The 26,781-nt window shown below is 43.2% G+C and overlaps 2 protein-coding genes across 4 annotated transcripts in view; both read right to left on the reverse strand.

Annotated features, from left to right (window-relative positions):
• Positions 1–18,134, reverse strand: part of igsf9b (immunoglobulin superfamily, member 9b) — a 43,073-nt gene extending 24,939 nt beyond the window's left edge. Inside the window, exons 1-3 of one of the 2 annotated variants that reach the window (XM_035380201.1) lie at positions 16,788–18,134; positions 4,525–4,620; positions 2,862–3,068 (exon numbers count right to left, since the gene is read on the reverse strand). In XM_035380201.1, coding sequence (XP_035236092.1) covers positions 2,862–3,068; positions 4,525–4,585 — 268 coding nt within the window. In that variant the 5' untranslated portion in view covers positions 4,586–4,620; positions 16,788–18,134. The remainder of the gene's footprint in view (positions 1–2,861; positions 3,069–4,524; positions 4,621–16,787) is intronic. The other variant, XM_035380200.1, reaches the window with a different exon arrangement.
• Positions 18,135–19,643: 1,509 nt separating this feature from the next.
• tmem230b (transmembrane protein 230b) lies at positions 19,644–23,179 on the reverse strand. 2 transcript variants are annotated; one of them, XM_035380380.1, is made up of 4 exons: positions 22,994–23,179; positions 22,440–22,558; positions 21,789–21,911; positions 19,644–21,288 (listed from the first exon to the last, which is right to left on the reverse strand). In XM_035380380.1, exons 2-4 carry the CDS (start codon positions 22,533–22,535, stop codon positions 21,148–21,150), a joined length of 360 nt encoding a protein of 119 aa, XP_035236271.1. In that variant the 5' UTR covers positions 22,536–22,558; positions 22,994–23,179; the 3' UTR covers positions 19,644–21,147. The 2 variants fall into 2 exon arrangements, with proteins under 2 accessions (XP_035236271.1, XP_035236272.1); XM_035380381.1 differs by having other exon boundaries at positions 22,937–23,166.
• Between the last annotated feature and the right edge of the window lie 3,602 nt (positions 23,180–26,781).

Genomic DNA, 26,781 nt, shown 5'->3' on the forward strand with positions numbered 1-26,781 from the left:
AAATGCCTTTATTTGTTCTGGGCTCCCCCCAGCTGAACTTCCCTGAAATAGATCGCTCTTGTCTGTTATCGAACGACTTCCTGCCCACACGTGTGGAGTGCTCCTGGGTATAAGCCGATTGTGTTGTCTTCAAATTGGAATCACCGTGTGATGCTCAAAAGGCATTTTTATTGTCTCACAGGAAAAAAATTCACCCTGAACAACCCTAAACACACCCTTCCCCCACTCAGAAAATGTCTGCATCACCAGCCATCTCAAAATGTGACTGACCCCCCAGGAATATAAAAGAACATAAATTGCATCTGGCAACTAATCACAGGAAGGATTATTATGGTCTGGCTCTTGGATTATAGGCCCAATCCAGGAAGGGGGGGGGGGGTGCATTTTAAGGATCACGTGTGACACTTGATTCCACAGATTAGAGTGACAGGCTGTTCGTGGCCATCAACACATGAAAAAGATTTGGAGGAAGAGCAGAGACACAGAACTTCCCCCCAGGGCAACACACCTGAGAAGACTACAGGCTGAAATAAGACCCCACCCCAAACGCAGCAGCCCACCCCTCTCTGTCCCATCGGAGCGCCTCCATGGGCTCTTCACGTTCTCCTGCACAGGGAGGCCCCCTCGAGACCTCCACCCCCACCCTCCTGTGAACGAGAGGCCTCGGTTTCAACCTGGAGTGGGATCTGAGAGGTGTGGTTGGGGGATGGGGCGGCCAACTGCACTCTTTCGCGACCCCTTTTGACTCCAGCAAAATGTCCGCCGCGCTCCGTTCCGGTCCAAAAGAAATACGCAAAGACGTGGCCGTTCTTTGAAGCCTCCGCGCACGTAAACGGACACCGGAGGAAGAAAAACAAAAAAAAACAAGCGTGTTTTTTCCCCAGTAAAAGTTTGCGCCAGGGCAGAACGGACTGCAGAAACCGCTCCTCTCCTCGCGATGGAAGGGACCGCATCCCCGCGCGTTTTAATTGGAGGGGGAGAGCGCATCAGATCAGCCGCGGGGACGCGCTTCATCCCCCGCCAGCTGGCTCTGGCGGAGGGCGAATGAAAAGCAGAGACGCTCCGCGGAGGGAGGGAGAGAGAGAGAGAGACGGCGAGATGGAGAGATGGGGGGGAAATTAAAGACTATTATTGTTATTATTAGAATTGCACTTAAGTGCAGCCATTTGCAACCCCTGTTTCTTAATGCCAGGCAGCACATGAATCAGCGGTGCTTTTTTTGTTTTTGTCGAGTAAAGTAGTACAATTATGTGTGATTTACCAAATGATCTACCTCCCTTAAAAAATCTGTGCATGCAAGAACTGGGCTGATCAGGGAGGCGGGGAGCAGTTTGGCAGAGTTCCAACGCTCCTGTCTTATAAGAGCGGAGCCCCCGTGGGTGGTATTCCTTCAGGTGACAAACATTTCCTGATTTCTGTCTGATGACTGATTTCAGAATCGCTCTGGTCAGGTGTGAAAATGACCAAAAGGGATGTTTCAGGCCTGACCTATTTGGAAGGAGACAGGATTTTTCACATACACCAGACAGACACAGGTCATGCCGTTGGTAGTGGCGGGGGAAGGGAAGGGAAGGGGGGGGGGAGGCGTGGGGTGCGTCGATGATAGCTCTTTGTCTTGTTTATTTTGAAAGACAATAGGCGGATTATGCTACTTGCACAAGAAAAAAATCTGGACTCTCAGCCCACTCACCCAATAGCAAAACAATCCCCTTTTTAATGGGTCACCCTGTTGGATATCAATAAAGAAACCGTCACTGGGCCTGCCCCCCCTCCCACGCACCCCATCCTCATTTAAACCCCACTCTCCTTAATCCTGAAAACCCCTATCACACCTCCCACCCAGCAGACACAGCCCTCCCCACTCCTGTCTGTCTACCCCCCCCCCCAAGCTCTTCCTTATACAGTACCCAGGAAAACCAAATACCTCTCATTTTCCCCTCCCCCATTGCTACTTCAACCACTCTCTCACACACACATGCACACAAATACACACATACACACACACACACACACACACACACACACACACACAAATGCACACACATGTGCACACAAATACACACACACACACACACACACACAGTAATTGCAGGGCTCTTGTTTGGATGGATTACCTATATGGCAAATCTGCTCATCTTTTCGGTTCCCTTGCTTTCAATAAACCAGTTTTCCCCCTCTGCCACTTCCCACACATAAAAACGCACACACACACACACACACACACAGGCACGTATGCATGCACGCATACACCCACACACACACACACAAACACACAGCTGTATTGACTGTATTGACAGGGAAGTTAAAGGCTCTTCCAGGGAAAAGCAAACTCCCGAAGGAGCTTTGAAAGTTTTTCTAATTTCAAGATGGGACCCCCCCCTCTGCCCCCCAAATTACCCGGGAAATCACCCTCTCTCAGGTCCTTGTGTGCGTCTCTCAAAAAGACAACAATTATCCCAGCCAATTCAGAGCAGAGTGGCCATTTTTCCACACCAACCGCCTTTGTCTCCGAGCCCCATTGCTGTACCTTTACAATGGAGCGCAATGCAGTTTACGGCTGTACCGCGCTCTTTTGTGTAGCTGGCCAAAGCCTTTTAACAGCTACCGAAAATTCCCGCCGACCACACTAAGGCAAAAACACAATCACATTCTTTAAAAAGTTGCTCTGAATCAACGAGTTGGCTTGGGAACGCTTTTAACCCCAGTCAGAAAACCAATTCCCGACTGGTTCTCACAAAACCGAAGTTAGCCGCAGTTTGGTTTCGATCAATGGAATGTTCCAGCAACAATGAGGCCTGAACGGAGGCTAAAATCGGCTATGCTGCGGCAGGCTGAGGGGGCCTCGGACGGGCATGACTCACCCCTGTAGCTGGGGTGCACGCGGGGGCTGTACACTCCGAATTTGATGAGGATGGGGACGTTGTAGCCCAGGCGCACCCACTCCACCACGTGCAGGGGGAAGAGGCGGGGCGTGGTGGCGCCCGAAGAGGGCGGGGCGAGGCTGCAACCCAGCTCCGCTGCGCCCCCGACTCTGGCACGAACCAACGACTCGGAACCCTGGGAGGTACCTGTGGGGAAGGGGGGGGGGGGGGGGCACAGATCATTACGACACACCCGCTTACAGGAAGGGTGGGATTCATAACCAGGCCTACCGTTTCCTGCAGATTCCCATTAGAAATATTTGTGGCTGAGGGGAGGAATTTTCTGTAAGCAAATGCATTTCGTGCTCAACATATGAATCAGGGCCATCGTCTGCGAGGAATGTTTAAAACATTTTCGTAAATGATGTGGTTTTGCAAGTCATTATGCAACAGCGGATTGGGTTCCAACGACAGAATTGCTGTGAGCCTGCTGGACATGCAGCTTGTTTCAGTTCAGTAAAAAAAAAATGTTTTGGATGTTAGCAATATTTTCCTGAATGCTTAAAGGCAAAATCTGTAAGCATTTATCAAGTAAACATTTAATCTAATTTCCTTGGTCTAAACAGATTCAGGGGCTTCCTTCTACAGGAGCATCTTGGCTGTGGGTACTAGTTAGGAGAATGGGAGGATACGGGGGAGAGGGAAGGGGAGGGGGGGCAGAGATACAGGAGAAGAGGAATACAGGCAGTATGAGGGGGGAAGTAGGCCAAGTTCTGAAACAGGGTGTACATCTGTCTACGTGTGCGTGTGTGTATATACACATGTACATACTGATGGGCCTCAGCCTGCAGAGCAGACAGCTCTCTGATCATGTTCCTTGTTTGCAGCAGACTCGGTGCGCCATTTGATGTTGAGGTCGCTGGGCTGAACTCACTGTGAGCTCATTAACTGCACCTGAGGCCAGGCCTGCGCTTGCTGCCACATGTTGTTTCTTGTCTTTGTCTGGCACGGCGATTATGCGCTAATCTCAAACAGAGAAAGCAGCAGATCCCCCCCCCGAGCCGCTGTCCCCCACCCGTCCCACCCCCCCCCCGTCCACCAGACCCCCCCCCCCCCGAGACGCACACATAGCTTGTGCCCCACAGCGACCCCCCCCCCTCGTCCCCCAAACGCGTGCTGCAAGCGAAGGGGGGACCTAAATCCGGGATTGATCCAAATCCGGATTTTGCGGATATTTTCAGCATGCTTGGGATTTCACCCCATTCCCTCTCACTGACTGCGTTGCACCCCCCTACCCAACACCACCCCCCCCCCCCCCTTTCCACTGGGAGCAAAAGACAAGAGCCCACTGTATAGAGTCATGATCCTTCTACATTTCACTGACTGCAGGGTAAACCTAAAAGATATGGGTTTATCCCTCTTCAAAACTACTTTCAAAAATTCTAACTGAGGCCAAAAATGGTTTGGCGTGATTACAGGTATTTGAGTATTAAATACAGGCCAATACAGAAAATGTGTTCTGCCAGGATTACAGAGTGGGGGGGGCAAATTAGATGAGAAGGTGCACAGAAACAGAGGGAGGAGAAAGAGGAGGAGAGACAGACCTGAGAAACGGGGGATAAGGAAAGGGATAAAGGGGACGGCTGAGGACCGCGGTACTTACGCAGCAGACAGAGGGCGGCGGCGGCTGTCACACACAGAAGCCGGAGTCTGTCCAATCCCATGGCCGTCGCTCACACTCCCTCGCACATCTCCCCACCTGCAGACGGGACGGAGACGCGCATCACTCCACCGCCCTTTACCCCAGCACACTCAAACTCCCATAATGCACTCATGCTCCCTTCCCATAATGCACTCATGCTCTCTTCCCAAAATGCTTTTTCTCTTCGCCCTCTTTAAGTGTCCCATGCATAAGGCCTCCAGCGGAACGCACAGACTTCGACCTCAGTGTAGCTAAGGGACAGTCACGTGGAGTTAGGAAAAACACGGATGTGACCTCTAAGTTTACGAAGGCGTTGACGGTGCAGTCTGAGTTGGGAGTGCCTGATTACACTGGATGAGAGACTACACAAGGTCAAGCTCATTTACAACAATCACATTTTACTGAATACAGCAATAGCAGTCATAACACGAACAACTATTTCTCAGACTGGATTCCATGTGAACATTCCTATGGGAATGCCCTCAGTGAATTCCATTCTAAATGAACAATTCATAAATCCCAAAAGAAACACCTTCCATGTGTTGTTGGTAAAATAATAGCAAACATTTTCTCTGGAGGGGATGAACAGAAAATACAGAAGATAAATTATGATGGAAATCTGGATCTGTCCTAGGACAAGATAAAGGACTGAAATGACACAGGAGGTAATTAATAGAGCACAATCCCACTGTGTAAGAATGCCCCTGCCCCAGCTGAGCATCCCAGTATGATAAAGACAGGAAGGGCCGTGGTAATCAGCCAGGTGTCAGTGTCACTGATATAGCCACGCAGATCAGCATGGTCCAGGCCCTCTAACTGGGTGGACAGTGACAGACAGGTAACAGACACATGAGATAGGAGGGGTGGCCTCTGCTCCTGTTTCTCTGTCCCTGTTCTCCTATCATTTTCTTCTTAATCACTAACCCCTTGCCCTCTTCCCTTTGCATGCGAAAGCAGGATATTTCATCTCACATAACACGCTGAAACTCTTACGTTTGCTTTGGAAACCACACATTCGTACTTGGGGGAATCTGAATGGATTCTGCTCAATGTCTACCATTCAATGTTCCGATTCATCATAAACACAAATTAACACAACAGTTATTTATGAATAACGTAATTAAGGTCCCGACAGTGTTTCCTGGCAATGTTTTCTCTTCTCCTGTGTTTTACTTCAGCAGACTTAGCAACTTAGACTTACAATATCAATTTTACAGAAGAGCCCCATCAAAAAAAAGAAGAAATTCTTAATGTGTAATACTCTGAAATGGGAAAATACTTAGTAGCACAGACTGATCGCTTGTATACAGCCAAACACAAGCTTAAGACACAAAGCAGACACGCACAGCAGCTTAAATTAATCAACTCGTCTAATCTTCCTTTTCCCCGCATGACTCAAAACACCAAACTACAGTTGGCCGCAGTGTCTGGACAACACAGAACTATGAGTCTGGGTTTCTCAGAGATTTAATCAAATACAAATTGAACCAGAATTTACCACAGGGAGGATAATTCTTGCTTAGCTGGCTGACCACCTACCATCGCACTGAGATACCCCTCCTCTTCCAACCCCACTCTCCCATGCACTCTATTCAACGGCACTAATACCGGCTTATTACTTTAAGTTAATTAGACAAATGGAAGGGGGTAGGCTATTTCAGGCCTGCTGGCTAGAGCAGTAGTTTACAAAATCCTGGGAACAAGCTAGGAATGCAAGCGCGATCACACAAGCAAGGCGGCACTAGGAACCACAAGCCAGTCTGACCCATTCCGTTCCGTTCCTAGCTGCTGACCCTTTTGGAGAACGGCTGCAGTGAAAACTACAGGGTCCCGTGGCTTCCACAGTCTCTCGCACCTACGGAAATGGTCCGAGGTGGATTTTGGTTGCGTAAGGAGAGCCTAAGCCTCAACTGAGTTTTTGGTGAACTGGCACAGCCCAACTGCAATAAAGACTGTTTCCAGAGGGGAAACCCTGAAGCCAGCACAAGCTCAAACAGATCGGGTGAATAAAACGGTGTTGGTACAGGCTGGATGCCAGGCTTGCGGCTTAGAGTGTCATAACAGGCGCATTAGACTGCAGGGCATCTATCCTGGGGCAACAGACTTTGATCTGCAGCAGCTATGAAGCAGATGCCGTATATATCAAAATTATGAGTATTCCACAAATCCAAAGAACAAGTAAATTGCTACTTAAAAAAACAATTTGCCATGCCAAACTGCCTAATGTAGTACATGTATGCGTGCGCGCGTACGCAGAGATTTTTTTAATGACCAGCAGTGTTTGCACATAAAGCTAACAATGAGCACCCGCCCAGCTGTGCTTCTGTGGTTTCTCAGCCCCTCTCTCTCTCGAGTGATACTCAATATACATGTTGCAGTGATGGGCCAGTCAAGGGTTTGGACTTTTTAAAAATCCTTTCATCATCTCAGCCCTTATGTTCCTTTCAATGTATTCAGCCTCCTATCACATGACAGAAACATGCCTCTGCAGTCCTGTGAACAGACACATTTGTCACTAAGGATCTGTACTGGAGACAGTGAAACTTTAGACCTGCAGAGGAACAATAACTTAAAACAGATCATTTAGATCTCTCTTTTACATTCAGGGGCAAATGGTTATCTATGAGGAAGTTCCAGATCATGTTCTACAGCCCAGCATTATAATTGCATAAGGGTAAAAAAGGTGCTTGATGACTCATTTCCAGAAAATGGGGCTGGTTTCTTATGTGTGTGGTATCATCAATCTGCAAATTTATATTTGAACAGCAGATGAGAAGCACGATCTAGTGAAAATATGGATGGACTGGATTATTTCATGGGGTTGCTGCTTAATAGACCAGGGGTGAACTCATGTACACTTTACCTAGTCAGTTTGACTTTACGTCAGGGCTCTGGCATTAGATGCTAGTGCTTTTTATGTGTAGACTTTGGCTCAACAGGTAAAATAATATTGGCAATATTGGCACAGATCTCCCCCCAGTAAGCAAAGAATTTTAAATACTAATTCCTGAAAACTCCTAACTTCAAACTCAGTAAATTCCAAAGTTATGCATCTGTCTTTTGTCTGTCTTTAAAAAATGTAAATCATGATTGTAGAAGTCAGTAAAGTAAATCAGTAAAGTATCAAAATAGCCACCTCTCTGTTTGTAAGGTGCAGAAACAGTGACATTCATTTCTTGCGCGAGGAGCAGACCAGCGTTGAGGGAAAGGTGTGATTGCACACTGTCGGTCCGGATTGCACTCAGCTGCATCATTCTCTGAAGCACAGCCAGCCTCCCCCGAGGAACCTCTCGCCTCGCCTTCCTCGAAGCCCATTGGCTACGGCGAGAAAAGGGCCACACGCTTGGATTTAAAGACCAGTTAGGTGAGGCGTGAAAACAAACAGCGCCGTGGGGGTGCGTCAGAGGACCCCGACTCCAACCGTGCGCTGTTCCCAGCCGCATGACGCGAGTCAGATGTTTCTGATTGGAGACCCGAGGTCTGCTTTTGATTTAGGCGTTTCAACATCGCCTCTGATGTACTATTTCAGTACAATCATTAAGCACAATCACTATCATTCCCCTCAAAACTGAAGCAACAGCCACCGTGCTGTTAAATCACGACTGGCACAACTGAGGATGAACAAATTTAACCGATAACATAATTCACCAGTTCTGCTCAAAAAGCATAAACATGTCGCCTGAAATCCATTATTTGCCATTTCCACAGACGCCTCTCGAATTAGGGCCCTCACTTCTCTGGTTATGTGTAATCACCAATGAAATTAAATTTTGTCTGGTAGTGACAGAACTGAGAATTTCAAAACAGAACACAGAACTTTAACATGGAATCAATCAGTTGGCACAGCCTTTAATCCGAATGCAGAGAAAGTTATAGGTAGTTAAAACAGGAAATATTCCAACTGATCCAATAAGACACAAAATGTGCCCTATGCATCCAGTGGCACTGCTTGATACAAAATAGCTTTAAAATGACCACTGTTTGCAGGGGAAACTCAATAGTTAAAGAACGAATCCATGAATGCGATAGTAGTGAACAAAATTAGTAAAACACGTAATTACATGCAACTACATCCAACTACATTACTGCACTGCCTAAGGGTTCAGAGACGAGCCAGCTAAAGATTTAATGAATGGCAGCTCATTAGTACCTAACAAGCTAGCTATCGCATTAGTAAGTAAGATGAGCCAATGCTCACACATTTTCTAGTGAATAATCACAAAAACCTGGGTTGGGTTGTTATCATGCAGCTCAAAGTACAACAGCAATCCTTCAAATTCTTTCCCATAACTCTTTGGGCCCAGCTTTGTTGGCTGAGTCACAGACAGCCTTGGAGCAGTGGCTTAGCCAGGCTTGGAACCACAAATGTTCTTACCGGAATATACAAACTGCACACAGCAGTCATTAAAAAGACTAAATCAAATAACAGTTAATAAACGAGCAAACAAAACAAAAAAACGGTACATCACAAAACAAAACACAATTTAGCGCCATGAAAAAGTGGGTGTTAACTTTTTTCATCAAATAAATGAAATAATAATTTTTTAAATGTGTTCGGTGCTTACTCCGGTTCCCTTTGTCTAATATTTCATTTTGTCTAAAGATATGAAACCGTTTAGTGTGAAAAAATACGTGATAATAGAGGAAATTAGAAAGGGAGCAAATACAGTTTCACGGCACTGTAACTTGGATTGGTTGCGTGACATCAAGCATCAGAACCGCAGCGGTGGTCAGCGTTTCATTTCTAAGTGCAGTACCAAGAAACAGAAATTCCAATAGACATGCTGCGTTTGAGACACTGACTAAAAAGGTGGGTGTTGAGCTGGAGGAGTCTGAGTCTGAGTAGCCTGTCTGGAATGCCTGTGGGGAGTGCCTGGGGGCAAAGTGTACAGGTGTGTGCAGAGCTGCGGGCGGTAAAGAGCCTTACAGGTGAGCCACAGTCCCCAAGGAAACGGTCTAGCACTCGCAGACCTCGCTGTGCAGTACAAACAGGTTACACACCTTGATCCATTGGCATCTTTGGGAAAATTCTTATAGCAAACCCAAATAGACATCCTCCTACTTCTAGGGATATGAGAAGCGCCTTCATGGGGATATTAAGGCTTAATTAATATTTCTTTGTGGAAGATACACTAAGTGCTCATACGTCCATAAGGACTTGAAACAATACACGTGTGAAAGCACACATACAGTACCTACCACAAGTTTAGCTATTTGAATCAAAGATAAGTCGGTAATTGCAACATTGTATGACAATATGTAATTGCAGGGGTACCCAGATTACTGGGAGACCTGAACAGGACTGTCACTGCACACAATTTAAAAAGTTTTAGCATTCACTGCTGCAGTGACACTTTAGATGGGCCAATAATGCATTTGAACATATATAATGCAACTTGATCTTGGTTTTCTGCATCATGCGTGGAAGGAAGCACGAAAATGAAAACTTTTATTTTCGAGTTTCACCGAAACCTCCTTGGGTACGTCAAGATCCATTTCTCAGGCGCTTAAAAGAGCCCTTTACTAATCCCTTAATGGAAGACAAATTACAAGATAAACACAGGACCGGGTTTTACTGAACAAGTCTAAAAGAAGCCTGAATGCTCACACTGGCAAAAGTGCATCCGGAAAAGCATCACCATTACAGCTGAAATATGAAAAACATCTCAATGGCTTCTTTTTACAGCTTTCTGCCAAAAGCCTCCATAGAGCACCCCTCTCTACTGAATATGCCCTTGTGTCACGCTGTTCTGGAGAGAGAAAGGGCCATTTGTGAAGGTGTGGTGGCACGGGGGACAGAGGCGTGGGTTGCCAGAACCTGGGAATGCAACTCAGCCTGTCCCCTGAGAGGAACAAGCCAAACCCACAGAGATAAAAGGGACTGTGACACATGAACAAGGCACAGAGGTAAACCACTGCTGGTATCCTTCCCTGTCCATCAAGTCTATTTTACTCATGTCTTTGCACAGAGCACAGTATGAAACCCTTTGGAAAGCGTAACTTGAGCAAATAGAACTATAATTCAGTCACCAAAACAACTTCACCAATTGCCACTTCACCAAGTCACCTCATATTAAGGTTGGGCTGACAAAGAAGTGTGTAATTTATGTTACTTACCGCCTTACTTCCTCCCTCCAGGGAACCTTCCAGAGCTAATATTTTTAAAACCTTTATCCTTCAGCCTAGCCTCACGAGGAAAGCTCTGTTACTGCAATGCTTGTTCTTTGTCCTAGAAACAGAACTATAGAATTACATTATATATTAAAATATAAGGATTGTGTTATACAATATTATTGTAATAGATTATATTCCTGCATTCCTATCCTGCCTCCTTTGGGCTAGAGATAAGCACTCCCTTACACTGCAAACATCCCTGTTAGCGTGTGAGTTTCGCAACAAGTGTCAGAAGCATTTTGCAACTTGTTTGTATTTGGGAATGCATTCGAGGGGGCCGCAGGTACGGTCAGCGCCGTGGTGTTCCAGGTGAAGGGACAAGCAGCTCCAATTTCGCCTGTGGTCAGTTCTTTTGCTTCCCAAACAGCCCCTTTATTGTTGTTGAGTACAAGGTGCACTCCACGGGAACAGGGTTTAATTGGCCTAATGGAAGGCGATTGATCTCCAAATGGAACCAACTGAGACTCGAGAGACCTCTCAGATTAGAGGTAGCCTACGACGTACACACTTATCCGCCTTCACCCAGGCGGCCTTGGATCAGGGTCAAGTCACCTCTCCCGCACCGCGCACCGGGGAGCCTAATGCACTTCCTGCAGGCGCAGTCCCGTCTGGAGAACAGACGCTCTCATCAGGTGATCTGGGGGGAGGGTGGGTTCCCAGAAAACTACTTAAAGGGACAGATCCGTAGGTGCGTAAGGACAGCGCATCATGCACCTAACCTTGCTGTAAATTTAGGATGCTGCTTCCGGGCCATTGCTACTTGCTTGAGCATCTAAACTAACATGGGCCACGGATCTTAAAGAGCCTCTGAATACCACAGGTGACGAAAGCTCCTCATGATAGGGCAAGGAATGCAAACCAGTCACCGACATTATACAAATTAACTGAAGGCAGACAGGCACTCGAACTCATCTCTATATCAATCTATCAATAGCAAACATGCATGGAGACAAAGCAAATATAGCGAGCGGGAAGGAATCATGATAATCTCTTCATTATGAAGTCTCGCTATAAGGAATCTTGACAATCTCTACATTATGAGCAAAGGCTTCAGTTCGTCCCACTGACCTTGCAGTAAGACACACCATGGTGATGAAATATATCACAAGCAGGTAAGACAGCCTGCAGTTTGAGGCGCCCAGGTTTAAAAGCAGAGTAAGTAGGCAAACGGGCGCATAAATCCCCCAGCCCTAAGCTCATTAAAAGCAGACCCGAAAAAAGAAGGTAGCGTTGAGGCCGAGGGGATTTTGCCTGAGATTACGGCTCTGCTAGTAAAAACACTATGTGCGGTAATAACTACTTCAGGCTCTCGTGCGAGAGCAGAGCACGATGAACCAGAAATCCGCTCACAGTGGTGCTCACCAATGCATGCTAAAGCCTCAGCGCTAGGTGTGCACGAGCTGGTGTGCGTTTGCACGTGTGAGTGCGCCCACCCGTGAGTATGTTCTCCCCTCTATGGAGGAAGAGATGGAGTTTCTGTGTGGGGGAATACGGATCAGTGTGTTTCTATGTCTGTGTGCTGGAATGAGAAATCTTGCAGTATAGGAGTTTCTGAGCGAGTAAATGCGAGTGTGTAAGATCTAGCACGTCTCAGTGTGATCTAGAATATCTTTATGAAAGCTGACAAATGGTGTTGTAACTTGTCAGGGATCAGGCCAAATAGACTAATTGTGGACCAGGGGTGGGGGGAGGTGTGGGCTGCAATTTGTTCACAAATGTCACACTTTCACCTACTTTCACTTTAAAGCTCAGTTAACCCAGCATGCCTACACTCATTAGATTTGTTGGTAGGGGTGGGGGAGGGGGTGGGTCCACCAGAGTCCTGGGGGGCTCACGTGAGCGCGTCTGTGTGAGGGTGCGGTGGCCCAGCAGTCCACCTCTCCCCGCGGCACAGCGTTCCAGCGCCTGTGGCGTCGGGGGCGGGCCTCGCTCAGCAGCTGCTTTGCTTTGCCGGTAATCCCGGATGATCCCGCCCGGGGCCGGGGAGCGATGCGCAGGCCAGAGCAGGGGAGAGCTCGGGGGGGGGGGGCATATCAGGGCAGCGCGGGAGGGACGATGCACCCCGACCGCCGGTGCTGCTCCGACAAAGACCGCGGTTCAGCCGCGGCTCACCCCAGCAGGGCGACCCAACAGGGAAAAGCAAACACGAGCCCTGACTCTTTAATTAGAAAGAGGCTAACGATACGATCACAGAGCGTATCCGCTGCTGTGTTGGAGTTCCCTTCAGAATGACCTGCTCTGTGTGCTGTTATCCAAGGCAGAACTTACCATCTAAAGAGGGAAACGCGAGTATGCTAAAAAATGGTAGAAAAAGCACATTTCTTTGATGTTCCAACTCATATTAAACAGGAATGCCAATTTAAAGGGGCCATTCTCTGCATAACCAGAGCAAGCAATTCAAACTCAAGCACATGGATGTCAATGAATGAAGCCCTTGCCTTTATAAGCAGTCCCTTGTTCTCAGCTGTGGCCTTCAAAGTGATAAAAACACCCTCAAAAGAAGGGATGGCTCCAGTACTCCCTGTTGGCTCCATAACACTGGCCTTCATTGAGTTTTCAACATGTGTAAATGTGAACCTAGCAAATTCCCTTGTTTATGTGTCCCTTAAGCATGTAACCCAGGCCCTGCCCACCCCCACCCGTTCATTTCCTGAATCGACCGCACTGAAAGGGTATTGACTCCAACCCTGATTGCAAACACCTCCCTGAAAGAAACAGTGCACTTCGGACAGGCCTGCTTAGGTCACCCTCCTACAGACTGACATCTCCAATTTGAAAAGGGTGCCTTCCTGAGTGACTGGCCATGCCCAATGACCCTCGATTGTAGGGGCAGGCTCTGAATTTGGCACAGTTCAGATTAGGATGAGCAGCTTTCAGACACTGCACTGAGGTGAACTGAAAGCACATTTAAGCCTCTGGAACACTTTTTGGCATCCACAGTCCACAAAGGCCTGCAGGTACCGTGTTACCGTGCAATTAGCGAGTGATGTAGGCAGGAGAATCTCAGTTCTTATTAATGTAACCTCCTAAATGAACAAGTTGGTGATGGATTCTTTCTGACCTTGCACCATTGCTAATATATAGTTGTGGATATCCTTGCGTTCTGTCTCCCTCTATGCCTGCTATAAATACCTTGAGTGTTTTTGTTTTCCTCAAGACCTTGAAGTGGTTTTGGTGCTAAGTCCCAGCATGAAACAACAGCCATAACTTTAACGGGGGCACTGATCCTCAGGAGACAGGTAGGAGGTTATTGGACCTCTGAGTTATAAACAGACCCACCCCACCAGGGCGGCAATTATGCCATAAAGCGTTTCAGGTTTTACTATGCTTGCAAAAGTGCAGTGCAGTGCGAAAATTACAGTGGAACTGCGCAACTTCCTTCAAATGAACAAACACTGTGAGATCGGACTTGACTTTGTGACTTTGCTTTGCTAAGAAACAAAGAGACCTTTGATCCTCAATGTCAGTCGGTCAGAGACATGAATGCGAACTCAAACAGGCCTGCGCTCCAACACAGGTAATCTGGAAGATCAGACGCAGTACAGGCTGTGCGCCCAATGTCTTAGGTGTGTCATTAGTCATTACATTCAGTAAATTACCAGAGCTTGGGAGAGGAGGGCAACCTTTCGATCCCATTAGAGGGAAGTACCCTAAAACTCTGCCTTTATGGCCCCCCCCAATAAAACATTTGTACTGGCAGCTGGAGTGAAGATGAGGCATTTGTCACAAAAAAAACATCCAAACATCCCCTAGTTTAGACCCAAACTCTGCACCCTTACACAGAAATATAGCCGTGCTCAAACGTGACCTTTTGGTTCTGGAAATGGGACACTTGAATTAATTCTACACATATCTAGCACATCCATCATGTAAGCGACAACAGCAGTAACAAGGAAAAAGATCCAGCCCATTATTTCTGATGCTGCTTTGACAACCAAGACTTACCGAGAGACTACAGTAATTAGGCCTAACAACAATAGCGGAGGGAAGAAAAATGCATTTTTGATAAAGGCGATATATCTCAACAACAAAAACACAGCTGAGACACATCATTAGAGCACCCATTTAAAGGTCTGTTAATGGTCTTCACAGGACAATGAACGCACGTCAAATGCGGCTGAAATACTCTGGGATGCTTCATTTAGGTGCAACATTTTAAAAAGCTACATGTCTGTAATGAATGCATCAGTTAATATGTTTAAAAAAGAACTGTAGAAAAATGAATGGGAAGGGCAGACACAAGCTGCAAACACTAACAGCATAATTACGCTGCTTTTAAAAGGAGAGGTGGGAGAGAAAAATCTAAGCAGGGCTGCCATTGTGCAGTCTGTGTCGAGTATGTGCAGACAGGCAGCATAGAATGAGTGTCACACAGCCACCCTTAAGCCACCCCCCCCCCCCCCCTCCCAGACGGTGTCTCCTGCCTCAGCCAGCCACAACCCCCCCCCCCCCCCCCCCCCCCCCATACACACCGAGTCCTAAGGGACACTCCCAAAATCATAGCATAAAGACACCCAGGGGGTAGAAGATTAGAAAGTGTGAGAGGTAGTGCTTCTGTTGACACACATGTCTACGCTACATTCGCACATGTACATATCCAGGGTGGGCCCATTGTTCTCTAAATTGAATCCCTGGTGGCTATGTGCTAGTTCGTGTGTGTGTGTGTGTGTGTGTGTGTGTGTGTAAGAGATAATTATTTTATGGCAGGGTGTAATCTGTGTGAATAGTATTTATGTCACAGAATCTGAAGGAAAGGGACTGAGAAAGTGCACACGGTGAGCTATCCGTGCTGGAGAGTGGAGCACTATGCTGCTTGTTTGTGCTGGTTGTTTACCCTGGTAGGGGGATGGGAGGGTCAGGAGTAGAGGCTAGCACAGTAGGATGCAGACATAATGAAACTGAGTGAAATTGCAACACTGAAAGGTGGCTGAAGGCTGTCGCTCATTCTGAAAAGTGACGACTGACAAAAAAACATGTCTCAGAATTACTTGTTCATTGTGTTACAGGAGGCAGTATTTGATAAAATACAAGCATAGTCAGCTTCATTCCGTAGTACTATGCATCTCAGTATCAGTCCAGCATACTGCACTAGGAACTTCAATTGCCTGAGTGTCAAGCTACCCAAGACACCTGCTAGACCAACATGGCAACCAGCCAAGGTTTCAAATATAAACATAAATAATGAAATGTTTACAAAGCATGTATTGTGTTGTTCTGCTGAACTCTGACACTATACCTGCAACTTGTATTTTTGTTGTATTTTTAGGTAGCCTATATCGCCAAAAGTCTTTCCTATGGCCATATAAGTCTTAGTATCCTACCACAATAAAACCGCATTAATAACATAATCGCGTTTTCATTCAGCATAAGTCATGTCCATGCTGATGAAAACAGGTACTATTAGGCTACATGCTGAAAACGCAGGAGAGTGATTAATTGGTTTCTGATTTGAAATAACTAGAAAAAAACTTTTTAAAATATGAAAAATGCAGTATAATACTGGTATCAAGCTAACTTCCCCTCAAGGTAACGGAAAATGATCAATGAATGTTATTGTAAACAATGAAAATGGAGAGCACCATTCTGGTTTTGGGGTGTCCATTGTTCTAGAAACACAACACTGTACCGCAGGCGCACACGCATGTTGCATTTTCAGTGTAGCCACATGCTGCATATAGCAAACATACACAATTTAATTCACCATCCAAAAATAATAAAGAAACAAATAACAGAGTAACAAATATAAAATCCAAAATAAACTAACATAATAAATCATCGCTATTTTGTTGTATGAGGTTTTGCTTGTTACAGACTACAGCCGTTTATATAGTTAACAGTCTAGTGCAAAACATGAGCAGCCCAAGTAAATGGCATTATTGTTACTGGTCACAGTATCTCAAGCAGGCAGCAGGTATACGCTGCCAACATTCGTGTCACAGAGTAATTCAAACAATGTGCAAGAATATCAAAATGCTCAAGCGTAAATTACTGACTTGATGCATCACTCAGTGGTTTGTTTTTATGAAATAGAAAAATATAATCCACTTTACCTTGCTTCAGGCACTTTTCCGAGGCAATCAACGCAGGTTGTCAGTCCATTGATAAATGGCACTATCTTCTATTCTTCTGTCTCCTTATTCCCATATATCACTGTCGATAGTCGCTCCGAATTATATTGGTATATTTATGTACAAAAATGCTTCCCGCGTGAAAAGGTGTATACTTATCTACCGTCAATTCCTTCAAAAGTTAATTTGATGTCACCAAATAAATATCTACTAATGCGAAGATTGTGCCGCCTGTGTCAACCCTTGGCATAGCAGAGGAATTGATGGAAATCACTTTTCATTTAGGAAAAATACATTCAAAGCGTAAACATGGACACGCAGCCCAAGGACCGACTCGTTTCACTAGCCTATTATTCAATAGTAGCCTAGCTTAACCTAACCTATACCTGTGGTTTTCCGTACACATTACCCGTGTAGTACAATTAAATATCCCCTCGAACGTATTTGACTTCCAGTCTTAATGGGTGTCCTTGACAAACAAATTAACATCTGACTGACGTAGCCTATATATTTCCCAAAAGTATGCTATAGTTCCGTTAAAGGATTTTTCCGTGACCTATACAACGATAAAACTAAAAGCAGTGAAAGTAGGCAATACTTTCGAGCTCTGTTGTTCACCAATGTATCCAAAGCCAGTTAGGTCTACCTTGCTACATGTCGTTTCCTCCACCTACGACACGAAATCTTCACAGTCTTCAGATTCTCTGTGCTGACGCAGATTTGCTAGTAAGAGCGCAATATAACTTTTCGGATTTTGCAGGAAGTGTTTAGATGGGCTGCGTTTTCTTGAAAGCCAGCTAGTTTCAATGCTAAGAAAAAATGAATGCAATACAGAAGTTTAAAATACCAATTACTAACACAGCCAGTGTGCAACTGCACCCAATTGAAAGTTAATATTTTTTTGTTTTTAAAAGACAGACATCCCAGACGTTTATCTTGTAGCTTATCTTTGCACCAGAAGTGCAACGTCAAACGCACAAGGTTGTGATTGAAGTTCAGCCCAGAGCTACGTTCTTCAGTTTTGAGTTCTGTTAATTGAAGTCCAACGCTATAATGCAATTTACAAAATTGTTGCTCATCCTCGTTCGTTCCAGAAGTGTGCGGTGTTGACATGCGATGCCTCCTTTCTTCCTTCTACCTCTTTCCCTCCCTCAGTGTACTCCCTCCCTCCGTGCTGCCGACTAACTAAGCGCTTTGCTCCCAGAGACAATACGCACGCCTCCCTCCCCCCTTCCCCAAATTCAAACGTGTTTCATTCTTTTCCTCCTCGATTGAAAGCTTAGACTGAAGTTCTTTCAGTGATCTGACCTCATCGCGTCCCGAACATTTAATGACCTCCTGAAAAAGGTCAACTCATTTTAAATGCCCGTGATGTATTACACCCTTTAAAACAGGGTTTCTTTCAACTTTTCAGTTAACATTGTTTATCTTCTTTTGAATCTCTATTTACATGGCTCGAAACAAATCACATTTCATCCAAGATATTCGTCTTACTTTGTGTTATTCTGCATTATTTCTGAACCGGTTTACAATATAATTATTGAATATTAAACATTTTTGGTTGGCTTTTAAGGTCAAGACAGAGTTAACTCAAGGTCTAAGAAGCGCAACCACGTGCTCATTAGACAAAATGCATAGAAGCCCTGCTTCTGTGCATTTTGTTTGTCCTTGTGTGACATCAATGACCACTCTGTGATGTTTGATTTTTCATAGTTTACTTATCAGAGTTAAATAAAGTATCACGATAGCCTACGTGGCCCCATTCCGCCAAATAGATAAAATAAGATTTTCCCCAGTACTTTTCACTTTTAATGGTGTTTTTTTAAATGACAAAATGTCTCCAGTACGTGAGATGTCCACATAGTACTTTTTCAGTCAACTGAGCAAGAACGTTTGAGCCACCTCTACCATGTGCTTTTCTTTGACTGGACTTTTATTTAGCCTTAACCCTATAGCCTGCAGGCTTAAATAGCAAACGTAGGTGCCGGTCCGTGCACGTTTTAATTATTCAATTCCACTCACAACGTGAAGATTTGAAGTGTTCAATACTTAAATGAGCGTTCCCGAAAATTCGTTCCAGTCATAACCAGAAGAGGGCGCGAATCGACAGATTCTCCATACAGTGCATTTCTACCTGCTTTTATCTTCTCATTGGGATGCTTGATATGCCATCCGCCAAGTTAGCGTTACGGCTTGGCGGGGCATGCCACATGCCTATATAACACCGGCAGTTTGCCACTTTTCAGGGTTTCCTACAGAAATCACCACAATGACCACAGACTCTCAGCCCTTGAGAATATTTAACGTCTGTACCTCTGACTTCAATTAAACATACACAATTAAAATACAAGTTCACACGTTGCGTTTTTCTCCTCCTTTTTCCTGCCAATTTCATCATCACAAATGCTCCAGTCACACAATCAATTTACCTACATCTTCTGCCAATAACAACATCTGATCAAAGTAGTAGCTAAATAATTTAGGAAAAATTGGGCAGCATTGCTTTGGAATGGCGCTTGTGAGCTAAGAGCCAATATCAATACTTTTAATGGCAGGCCTAGATTTAACAAGTTTTAATTAAGGACTTGTTGACAGTGTTTTGCACAAGTAACAAAGCATTTTTGTGCATTGAAAACGTTTTTTGTTGAGATAAACGTTAAATTTAGGATTATTTCAAGATGACCTGTACAGTGGATATCATTTCCATGTTATGAGAAACATGGGTGAATAGCAAGCTTCCCTCCTTAAAACAAGCACTATTCATCACTTCCCTAATAATGTGGGAAAAAAGAATAGAATACAGAAGCACATAAGAAAACAGCCAAGGACAGCAACAAATTAGTCTATTCAACTTGTTTTTATTGTTGAATGTCACAGAGCAGACAGCAATCCAATGGTACTTGTGAGCCTTCTGGAGGCCCTGAGATACAGACAGCTTAGTACTGCAATGGCAACAGCAGCCTGAACATAAAATGCACTTTCTATTTTCAATTAAAGTAAACAAGAAATTCCTTCATGCACCAGCCTGCAATAATTCTATAAAGCCTACACCACAGTCGCAGTTTGGTTAGACTAATGGTATATGTACACTTTTTAAAAGATTTATTTTTCATATTAAGTCTATAGTCCTTTTCTGTACTTTAATATTTAATAATCCGTACAAGATGAAGCAGGGTCTTCGAAACCATGTTTATGGAATGTTACAAAAATAGCAAATACAGGAAAAACATTGACCGCTTGGTCTAATTAAACCTAATTATTTAATTTATAAATATTAAGTTTCATGACTTCACTACAACAAAATAAAAAATTTAAAACAAATTGCAGCAAACAACAACATGCATGGTCTACAGCCACATAAGGAAATTTGCTGCGTATACATGGAGAGTACTTGTAAAGGACCCTTGAATCACCTATCCTGAAACATACCAAGATCTTTAAATTAAAGTCTATCTATCTTCTATTAAAGTAGCTCAGTTAATATACAGCAGAAGCATTACAGTCAACAGCCCTGTATCACAGTGGGATACCAGGACAACTCATGAGACTGACTGTACACAAAACTAAAAACTGCACATGTATTTAACTTATTCAAGCCACCTCACAATATACACTGGTGTTTTAAAACCTAAGGGAGAATGCAGTGAATTTGACTAAGAAGGTGCAGAAAGGATCACCTTAAAGCTCTTTTCTCTTTACTGTTGGGGGGCCAATGTGTGCTCCTTCACCAGATTTTCATTAACCACATAAGACACTCCAGTATGGAACTGTCTTAGATGCACAGGTGATATTTCATGAGAAAAACAGAGAGCAGGTGGCACCAGGCTTTACCCAGGTTTCTGCACAAATCCTTTACTGTCCCAGAGTGCATTTTGTATGTTCTACTCCGTTTAATGTACAGTAAGTACTATATCTAAGTAGAAACATGTTCAAAAATACAAAGAAATTTTAAAATGCTTTTCTGTGGTGTGTTTTTAATCAATGTAAAATCAATATTTTCAACTCTCTCAAGCAATTATACGAGAACACATTACTCTCATTTGTTTATAATCCTGAATGCGAAATGAATCACATAGAACCAAATGAACTATTTGTGTCTGAGTTGGAAGGTTACAAGCAAGAAAATGGCTGCCTCTACATGAAATACTATGAATGCTACTGCATATTCATTTTTTTAAATCATACACTTCAGTGTTATGGTGCTTTGAGTAAAACCTCAAATTTCTGAAGGCAATCTTAAAATGAAAAAACTTCATGTATTTCATGCACTATCAAGTGACAAAGGAAACCAAGACCTCATTCATCATGGCTTGGAGCACTATCAACTCGGTCTGCGATTGGCTCAATCGTCAAAGTCTGGGATGTCATCGTAGGAGTAACCACGGTAACCCTTTGATGCATAGTAGGCGATCCGCAGGTGATAGAATCCAGGAAGGAAAACGAGGACTCCAATTATAAGAACAGGCACAGTGCGATCTGGATGCTGGAGAGGGCAACAAAAGAACATTATTGACAAAGTACTGGACAAAGATATCAAGCTTTACAAAATACATTTGTAATGTTGTGCGTCTGACACAGCATGGCCTACTGCTCACATGGAAGCTTATAAAGCAACCAAGAGCTGTAGTGACTTTAGCTGCATAATTTTAATACGTGATACGACAGGTGGTCTACAGTGTTAAAATACTTCACTAAAACCTGAATGCTTTATGCTTAGCTGTGCTTTCAGGAGTCAGGTGTGTTCACTCACTGATCTTTAGTTATCTAACAGACCAATTGTCATATGAAATTGAGACCATAAATCTCCTCTCAAAAACGTTACTAATCTACACTGAGATAAAAATGTCAAGTATCCCCACAATATTTTCTTACTGAGTAAGGATTATTTTTTTAACTTTCACTGGGATTCTCAACCTGTAGCCCCATTCCCAAAAAGCCCCTTCCTTTATCCTGTCAATAAAAAAATAAAAAATAGAAACTCACCGAAACTTCAATATATCCCGTTAGAAGAAGTGCTCCTATGACGATCAGCAAGGAGCCAATCAGGAAAAGGACTGCAGCCAGCGCAATAGCCTTATATGGAACTTTGGGTGGGCTCTTTTTAAACTGCAGAATAGATAAGACATGGCAATCAAACACTGACCGCAGACCGTCTCTGTGTCATACAACTCGGTGATACAAACTAGAGCTTGGTGATCCAACTTGCACAAAATATAGTGATTTATATTGTTTTATGTTGAATGGTTTCTCTGTCAATAGTAACAATCTGGTAGTCAGTTCATGAAGTTTTTGAGATAAACCCACCACAAAATCTGAATTTTAGCTATCACACTGGGCACGGCATATTGATTGAACAGACCATATAAAAATGAAGAAGCAATCTGGTTAGAACCCAAAAGAATTCAACAAATTGTTACCTACCCAAAACACAAGAAGACTAAAGTTTCAGAGTTAAATTGGGAAGGTTACAGACGTTACTGCATTTCCCAGAAACAACCTTTATGAGCCACAATAGGAACATGACCACAAAGTTACTTTAAAAATGCTATTCTTTTCAGATAATTCAGACCATACAGTGAAATCAAAATCAAATAGATTAATACGTTTGGGAACGCGCGGATATGCCTCCCTTACCTGCAAGTCTATGTACCCGTCATCACTGTCCGCTAGCTTGGAGTACTTCACTTTACTGCTGGGGATCCCACTTGTCACACTGCTGCGGGCTGGCATCCTGAGCTAGTTAGCTACGTGTACTGGGAGAAAAGAAATTGACAGTTAGATAGCGTCATTTTGCTAAGACTACTTAGCAAGCCAATTAGCTAGACTAGCCAACACATTTTGTAGATATGAAAAGGTGCTAGCTAATTGGTAAAATCTTTAAAAAATTAAACTTAGTCAAACCTAGTCTAGCTAGCAAACGTTAACAGTTCGCTACTTAGTTAGCCAACCAGAAGTAAGATAGACTAGTAAGATACACGTAGCAAGCAAACGACAAAAAAAAAAACAGAATCTATCGTCATGTAAGCTATATTTTAATAGCTTGTGGCTACCAGCTAGTTAGCTGCTACGCACGGCAAACTATCTAGCTAACGAATTGCGTCTAACTAGCTAGCGAGTGATATCTGTTTCACCTGAACTGAAATCCGGTTGGTTAAATTATCGCACACATTGAAGTATTAACCAGTTACCACTATTTGGTTGCTTTTAAAATCCCCGCTTGTGCATCAGGCCACCTTTTCTGTTGTTATTTTTAATTGTAATAGCTAATACAAAGTTCATGTTGTCAGAAAAGACTCTTTTCAAAAAGAACGTCCAATTTCCGTGTTTCCGTTTCCACTGCTGCGCGTACCTGCGTAAACTGGACACATACGTAAAATCAAAGATTGTGGGTAAAATTACAAGAAACAAATGTTAGTTTACAAGCCAATAGAGAACGGTATCCGAAATTGTGGTCAGAATATAATCAGTCGGGACATGAGTGACCCATACCCCCATGGTTGAGGCGAACTGTTTTTCCAATATAATGATTTACATAAGCGTCCAATTATCAAGCGGCCGCTGATCAAAACAGTAATGTCTAGACAGTTTCAAAGGTAGCTAGATACGTTGGTCGTATAAGAAAGTGTGAGCACTTCGGGAATCCTGTAAGGTACATTCAGAACAAATGTCAAGCATATTACATATGCATGCGATGAATACTGCTCACGGGCCCAAGTATCTTTTACAATGATATAATATGACTTATTTTCACATTAGAGACTTCAAAATATTGTATTGGCCATCCAATGGATACATTGCAAACGGATAGTTTTAAATACTATCAGTTTAGTCTGTGGAAAATAACATAACAGACAAGATTGGAGAAAATCCCATCGATTCCCATTCACAACTCCGGGCAATACAGATGTTTTCGTGGACGGAAAATGCAGCTAGTTGGCACTCTCGGCAGCGTCCTCCCCTGGCAAGGCACACGAAGGCGCAACTACAGCCCATATTTTGTGAGAGAAACACCTCTTCATTTTAAAATAAATTAGATAACACAGTTATATTGTGGTTAATCTTAAATTTATTTACTTTCCTTCGATATTTTATAAAGTATTTTAATCACAATGAATGTTAAACTGAAGCTGAATCACCACCAAGGGGCGCTGTAAGACAAAGTGGGTTAGCGCGCCGCTTCAATCGAGCCCAAAGCTATGAAAAGCAGACGAACCTGAACTCGTACATTTTAACAGCACTATTTAATCAACAGGGGCAACGAATTCACACCCCAATGACGTGAACTTTATCCTGAAAATATTTAAAAATAACAGCTTAAAACATAATATTTATACGCAAAAATTGATTTGAAAAACAAACAAATAAATTAAAAAATGTTGTGAAGATTCCGTAGACCAAATTCATTACAGGAACTGGAATATAGAAACACAGCACAGAAGCCAGAACTCTCCGGAATTTGCAAAACCAGTTCATGGCAAGATTGCTAGAGCCGTGTTGGGAATTTTGTCAGAACATCAGATTACGCTTGCTCTTTGCAATAAGGTGAACAATTTTAGTGTCAGAAACTCAGGGATGAGGTGTTATTGATCAGACCAGTCTTTCCTCCAGCACTGCATCCCCATCACTAGAGTGATGCATTTTCTTCCTGCTTGTATTATGATGGAACTCTGCCTCCTACTGGTATACAAATGCGACTTCCAATTGCAAGCTGGATTTCCCAGGCGGTTTCTCATCCTAATGTTAACTATGTCCTGGTTCAGCCATTCCTATGGCAAAAACTATTGATATCGCATGATCTGAAATCAGATTTCTAGTCTGCTCTACCAAGTGAAATAATGTATGCACAAATATTAATAAATAATTGATACAATATTTCATCGTGAAAGGCCAGAGTGATTATGAATTCACATTTGTCACATCCTTAGTTTGTTTGATTTGGTTGTGAAATGGAAAGCCATAAAAGTTTCCTTGCAGCTGTGTATGCCAAGATTAGCCGCAGAACTGTTGTAATTAGACTTTCCGAAAGAAGAGTGTGTGGATTACCTGCCATTTGATGGTGCATCAGGCTGTTCTGCATCAGGTAAAAAACAAGTTGATTGACAAGATAGTAATTACTACTCGCTCAATAGAGACTGCATGGAGGAAGTGATTAAGGTGCTATGAATAAGAATAGCTACTAATAGCAAATGTAGTTTGCCGGATGTGGCTGATATTCAGCTCTTAACGGTGATTCTAAAAGCCAGTGATTATGTATGTTAAATCCCAATTTTCTTTCTTGATTCCCCAATTTAGAATTCCCAGTAGTATTTGCAAGTCAATTCCACTGCTGCAACATCCTGTGTCCATTCATGAGGGTGCTGACTAGGTTCGTCATCCTCTGAAATGCATGCTTTTCATTCAACAGTCCAACATTTGACTTTCATAGTCAATCTGCTGACTGCACAAATAATGTTACTGTTACATGCAGAAGTCAGGTGCTCCATTGATCCAATAAGCCCCTGTTGCGTGATGAGGTGGAAATTCTCTGCTGATTGAGAATAACCTTCCTTGAGCAACAATATAATCGATTATGTGTGGCCCTGTCAGACCCCTGATGACAATCCATATTCATTTCTCACTGTGGGGCTCACCCCTGCACTCAGAATCAGTTTATTCTGGAGATACCACCCAAGAAACCTAAAGCCATTGCTTATTTCATTTTAGGTTTGGGTCCAAAATGGGCCCCAGGCAAACTAGTGTTTGGTTGTTCTTGGATTCATTTAATTATATCCATTAAAGCTTTTGTTAAAACATTAAGTAATGTCTTTTTGGATAATCAGTGTACATAAAATGAAATACATTTTGTACCCAAATATTTACTTTAATTCAGGAGTTTATGATAGGTCACAAGAAAGAAGTGAAATTTCTGCAAGGGTCCAGGGTCCAAACATTTACAGTAGGAGCAATGGCTAGTAAGAATAAAATCACTTCTAAAATCAACTACAATCATCATTGTCACCCTTTGCCTCCGTCAATAGTATCCTGAAGTGGAGGTATATTAGGGTGTATCTGTAATCCGGATAATACTTATTTGTAATTCATGACACATGGCCAGAAACGCAGTGATGCACATTAATTTGTGTAAATTAAATGAACTGAAGCAACAGTGGGGAAGGATGACACATTTCTCTGAAACAACTGGCAGTCCTCATTGACGTTCCGTGTTGTCAAGCTGTCATACTATTTAATGCAGCTTCCCAATTGTACTTGCTATTCTAGACTCTCCTTGCTTAGAAACTCACCCTTTGTTTGGCACAAAACAGTTTCAAGGACAAATCAGAACAAATAGTCAAAGAATACACATAAATAGCCTAAAACATGTTTAATATTCAAATTCATACAATGTTTTACTGTTTAATTGCATTATCCATATGTGGGACAGTGTCTGACAATGAGTAACATGAACAAGTTGGTTTTAAAGGTACATTCAATAACAGCAATAATGTTATGTGTGCTGAATAGTAACCTAATCATCATATTTTTCTTACATCTAAAAACAACATTTTTATAGGAAATAAAGGTGGAACATGTGTAAAATGAAGCTTGTGTGATCAAAGAACATTTTCTTTTTGCAAGGGGAAGTGAGGATTATGTAAAATGTGTTAAAAATATATCCAGAAGTTTTTACCACTAACAGCCTTGTTTAATGTCTGGCGCTCTATATACCAAACACAAGCCCTCACTTACCCAACAGGTAAAATACATTTATTTGATTTAATTTGTTAATTACTATCAGATATCAATCATCAATTAAATTGTCTAATTCGTCCATCAACTTTTATCCAAATGTACAACTCACAACCGGATTAAAATTAAGAGATTTATTACAATAAGTATGCCACGTCTAAATCAAAGACGAACGTTGACTACCTTAAAAAACTATTAATGTTACAGACATAGACAAGTTACAGTCACAAAAGAAATGCATGAAAGAAGA

The sequence above is a fragment of the Anguilla anguilla genome, chromosome 10 (genome assembly GCF_013347855.1).
Source record: "Anguilla anguilla isolate fAngAng1 chromosome 10, fAngAng1.pri, whole genome shotgun sequence".
NCBI classification, from domain to species: Eukaryota; Metazoa; Chordata; class Actinopteri; order Anguilliformes; family Anguillidae; genus Anguilla; species Anguilla anguilla.